The 5,583-nt window shown below is 32.2% G+C and overlaps 1 protein-coding gene across 1 annotated transcript; it reads left to right on the top strand.

Moving 5' to 3' along the window:
• LOC109330916 (zinc finger CCHC-type and RNA-binding motif-containing protein 1-like) lies at window positions 4,081-4,548 on the top strand. The gene has a single exon (XM_019565183.1). The coding sequence runs from the start codon at window positions 4,081-4,083 to the stop codon at window positions 4,546-4,548; it is 468 nt and encodes a 155-aa protein (XP_019420728.1).

The raw sequence follows: 5,583 nt of genomic DNA, 5'->3' as shown, positions 1-5,583 counted from the left end.
ATGTATGAGTCTCATTGACTTTCTCTCTCCTTCGTGAAAATTGTGTTGTCCATGCACGAGTTCCTTACTCATGGACCACGAAAACGAGTTTCAATGAGTTATATTCCATTTTCAATTTCTCCTTGTACACATTAGAGGATAGTTTTAGGGGTTAGTTTTAGGGGTTTTAGTTAGAGTTTATGGTTTTCCTTAGGGTTTAGGATTTTATTTTTATACAAAATAAAAGTGATAATTAAAATAGCAATACCATATTATCAAAATAACTAGGAATAGTTCCACTAATTTTACTAGGAATTGGAAATCGTTACATTATCAACATAAAACGATATTCATTTATTACAATAGTTTCATTTCCTAATGACGCTTATGAGATGATGTGCCGCATGAAGGTGTATTTCTCCTTTGAGGTGGTTATACTCTTAATTGTTGTTGTTGGTATTGTCTTGTTTGTCTGGTACCACCTCTAAACAATTGTGATTCCTCTTCATCTTCCTCGTTATCATCTTCATCATCTTCGTCATCATCATCAGCTTGTGTACCATAAAAGTTGGTTTGTTCAACTTGTGAAGATTTTATATGCAAGCATGCATCACATAGATTTTGATGAAGATAAAGATCGACAATAAAGTTTGTAATAAAGATAAAGACAAAGGTTGACAACAAAGAAGGTAGACAAAGTTATAATCAAAGATCAAGCTTGAAGACATGGATAAATCAACAAACAACAAGTCAAAAGTGAAGACTCAACTTCACTAAAGCTCAAACATTCAAGAAGGACTAGAGGCTAAGTGTTTTTCTATTTTTCCTTAGGTCTTAAGATGTTTGATTGAATAGAGTATAGGCTAGGTGAACCTTAATGGAAGTCTCATAACCTAAAATTGATCATAACTAAAATGAGGCTTACATGCATACATACATGATTTACATATACATGCGTAAATACATAATCAAATGATTTTGATTCATTGAAAAGAATTTTAAATCATACATCATTCAAAATCAAGCACCATATTTTTTACAAATCATGTAGGAGGTTCATATGATGTTAAAATATCTTTTTCAGAAGACCTTTAATGAATTAAGGTTTATTTTAATCAATTAAGCTATGCAAAAGTGGGAAATCATTAATTGATTAACTACAAGATTAATCGATTAATGTTAGTTACACTTTTTGAAATTTTGATTTTTAGAGAATCGTTAATCATTAGGTAGAGTATTAATCGATTAACTACAGCACAAACAAAACTGTATATTAACCCAACTATTTCCATTTTTGCATGATAACATATAAACTTTTTCATTGATCACACATTTTTAAAAAATCACATTGCTCATACACTTTCATATGCAAAGAGAGATTTTCCTAAGTGTTTTAGAAAAAGAGAGAAAAGGGAGAAAAAGAATCTTCATGAATCTTTAAAAAAATAATCTTTATGAATCTTTAAAAAAAGAATCTTCATGAATCTTTAGAAAAATATTTTCAAGAATTGTATTATCAAATCTTGTTCAAATAAATCTTACATCTCACATTTCTATATTCTGAGTTTTTGAGACTTGTAGAAAGATTCTTAGATTCTAGAAGGGTGTATATTTAGCATATATAGGTGCAACAACTTTTTTTGTTTAGACATTGCCATAAACACATTCTCTTCGTGTGTTATTGTCGCTATTGATAGAGAATTGGTTTGGGAAAATCCTAGTTGAGGGTAGGTTGAGTCTTCCTACTTCACAAAGGTCTTGGTTGCCAGTGGTTAGTGGCTGGGATTATACCATGAGGAGGTATTTAGTATCTGAATGAGATGGGTTGAAGTTCAAACTAACTTGAGAGACTCTAAGGCCAAGAATGGAGCATTGTAGAGTTATTGGAAGTGTGTTTGTAAAATACATTTGATTCCATAGTGAAGAAACTCCTGAGATTAGAAAGGGATGTTTGGATGTAGTTTTCTTGTAGACAATCAAACGAACCAGGATAAAAGCCATGTCTCATTCTTCTTAACCCTTAAATCTTTACATTTTCTTATTTCTTCATTTACTTAACTTGTCATGCATATTAGTCTGTATTATTTACATATTATATTCTATGCATTAACAATATGTTATCACCTGTAAGAGTTCATATAAGTTTAGTTAAATCTTGGAAATCTTGGAGATCAAAGAAAACTGCTTTTCAAATATCAAGAACTGAATAATCCAGTGTTGTTAAAATCGTACCGATTATCAAACCGGTCAGGATACTTGTATAGTGGTACAATGGTTCAACCAGTGGTCCAGTAATTAAACCGCATGTCGGTTAAACCGGACATACATACTTATATTTATATATATATATATATATATACAATGTATATATATATATATAAACCTATAACAAAAAAAATTCAAATAGGTAGATACTCAAATTTATAACCCATATTCATAATCTACTCAAAATTCACATAAATAAACAACTTTAAATCTTTAACAAATTCAAAGTCTAAATTAAAAAACATATATCAATCCAAAAGTATCACTTAACAACCGCAAAATATAAATAAATGATATAAGTTCACAACTTACTCTACAAAACAAATAAATTTGGAGTTTTAACATTTAACACCAAGGAGTCAAAGTTGTCTCTATGAATATTATACTTTTCTACCAAATCTTATCTTTAGATAGTACTCCAAGATTACACAAATTTCACGTTAGGAACCAAAAGGTGTAATATAAGTATGTCTTGGAAGTATGTGCCTTGAAGGGTTGAAGAATGGTTGGAAAGGGGGGTCACCTTGTAATGGATTTTTAAGTTTTTAAGTTTTTAAGTTTTTTTTAAAAAACAAATATGTGTATAAACCGGCAGGTTTAGTAAAATACCAACCAGTTCATCGGTTTTTGACCGGTTTTGACCGGTTAAGGGCCCGGTTCACCGGTTGAACCGGCCGGTACGATACGGTTTTTATAACTATGGAATAATCGATTAGGTTCTTGAGATAATAAATTATATGCATAAGTAGTTAATCGATTAAATCATTAGTTAATCAATTAAATAGTGAGAAAAATTGAATGATCATTTTGTTAATCGAGCAACGGTAATCATGTAGTGTACCACCTATTCACCTCCTCTAGGTGAAATATATAGCCATGTGAGATCTAACAAGTGGTATGAGAGCTAGTACAACCATGTTAGCTTAACCACTTAGATCGTTGATCCTAGGCATTTTTACTATGGGCTCTACTAATCCTTTCGATGGTGAAGGATCCTTCATAAACTCCCCTCCCATCTTTAGTGGACAGGGTTAAGCTTACTGGAAAATCCAAATGATGATCTTTATTCAGGCTATTGATACATATATTTAGGATGTCGTAGAATATAGATCTTTTGTTCCACTATACTTGGTGGAGGGAGAAACCAAAGAGAAACCAAAAAGTCTCTTGATCAATGAGGAAAAGGGAAAAGTGCAGCTTGACTTGAAAGCAAAAAATATTATTACCTCTACACTTTCATATGACGAGTTCTTTAGGATTTCTCAATGTAAAAGTGCCAAGAAAATGTGGAATGCTTTACAAGTAATCCACCAAGGCACTAGTGAGGTCAAACGGTCTAGATCAAATGCTTTGGCACATGAGTATGAGTTATTTCGCATGTTTCCACATGACTATATTTATGATTTTCAAAAGTGATTTAATGACATTATTAACCATCTCATTTCATTAGCTAAATCTTCTGCTAAAGGTAAACTAACAAATAAAGTGTTGAGATGTCTTAACAGGAAGTGGCAACCCAAGGTGATGACCATCATGGAGTCAAAGGACTTGGACTCTATGACACTCGCTACACTTTTTAGCAAACTTCAAGAACATGAGATGGAGCTAAGACGCTTGACACTCCATGAACAAACGAACAAGAACATCAAAAGAATCTCTTTCAAAGCAACAAAATCACATTCAAGAAGTCATAAAGAGAAAATTGACGATGATGAGTTCGATTCCGACATCAATGATGAAACCATTTCCTTACTCATAAAAAAATTCGTAAAGCACTTAAGAAAGAAGGGAGGATTCATTAAGTTTCAAATATAATATGCAAAAGACTCAATCAAGATGAGCAAGTATCTCAAAGACAAAGCAACTTGCTACGAGTGTGGGAAAGTAGGCCACATGAGGTACATATGTCCTACTTTTCTCAAGAATATTGACCAAGAAAAAAAGAAATACTCTCGGGATATCAAAGCCAAGAAAGCATACATCGTTTGGAATGCACCCGGAGAAAACACTACATCAACAAGCACCTTGGAAGATGAAGAATCAAACAAGCAATATCTTATGGTTCAAAAGTTGAATTATTGCAATGTAAGAGAGCAAGATGAATCTAGTGAGGTAAACTCTTCCTATTCTAGTTCAAATTCTGATGATTCCCCTATGTATGATATACTTTATAGTGCATATTCTGAAATACATGAAGAACTTCAAAAGTTAGCTCAAAAGTATGCAAATAGGAAAAAGTTGATTTTAGAACATGAAAAGAAAATTTGTGAATTGCGAAGTTTTATTGATGAGCTTAAACTTTGAAACCTTTGATCTTAAATATGTTATCTCTTCCTGTGATTGTACTTCTAAGTTAAATATGATACCTACTTGTGAAAATTGCACTTTCTTGGAAAATGAAAATAAAATATTAAAGGATAAAGTTGCAAATTTCTCAACTAGTAGTCAAAACTTAAACAACTTACTTGCTAAATGTAAAAATGTTGGAAATAGATCCGGTTTGGGATATATGCATGCAAAGAATAGATTTCACAAGAAAATGGTAGATGTTTTGAAAATGCCATATCATAAATCTCCTACTTGTTTCCATTGTGGATTGTATGGTTATACTTTGAGTTCATGTAATATTAGAATGCATGGTGTTCCAAATGGAAAATATATGTGGATCGTTAAGGGACATGATCCCAAAGAACTAATATTAAGGGACCAAAGATCATTTAGGTACCCAAGACATGCAAGTAAACTTGTTTTATAGATGTGCCTTAGGACATATGAACATCAATTTGTACATGGATAGCAGATGTTCTAGGGACATGATAGGTGATAAGATCAAGCTTTATCAACCTATCACCAAATAAAAAAACTATAACACTTATGGACAAAATTGTCAACTCAAATGCTTGAAATTAGGAAGAATTGTGCTATCAAGAGGAGAGGAAAGGTATGCTTAATTTTTCGCAGGTACTCATGAGGATGCATATTCAAAAGATTAAAGTACTATGCGAGAAAAGAAAGACAAGAATCAAGAACTTGAAGAAAGGCCAAAGAAGAATTCAATATATGGCAACCTTCATGTAAACATATAGTACCTGATACAATGACTCTTCTTAAATTAAGAATCATTCTTCTTACATTATGAATCACTCTTGGATGATACTAGAATCAAGTAAGTTATTTTAATTTCTTTTTTTTTTTTTTTTTTTTGCATTCAGTGAGTTTTGGTTTGGAGGGGAGAGAAGTACACATGGAGTAGGGATCACGTAGGTGTCATGCACGACTACATATCTTATATTGCCAATCCATGACATTGGCATGGAACTCATTCATCTGACCCACGAG

This window comes from Lupinus angustifolius, chromosome LG17, assembly GCF_001865875.1.
Source record: "Lupinus angustifolius cultivar Tanjil chromosome LG17, LupAngTanjil_v1.0, whole genome shotgun sequence".
NCBI lineage: Eukaryota > Viridiplantae > Streptophyta > Magnoliopsida > Fabales > Fabaceae > Lupinus > Lupinus angustifolius.
Note: the sequence above shows the minus strand (reverse complement) of the source record. Positions and strands in the feature narration are given on the sequence as shown.

What these genes read in the sequence shown, in the direction of transcription:
- LOC109330916 (XM_019565183.1), top strand. Translation starts at nt 4,081, where the DNA reads ATGAGCAAGTATCTCAAAGACAAAGCAACTTGCTACGAGTGTGGGAAA.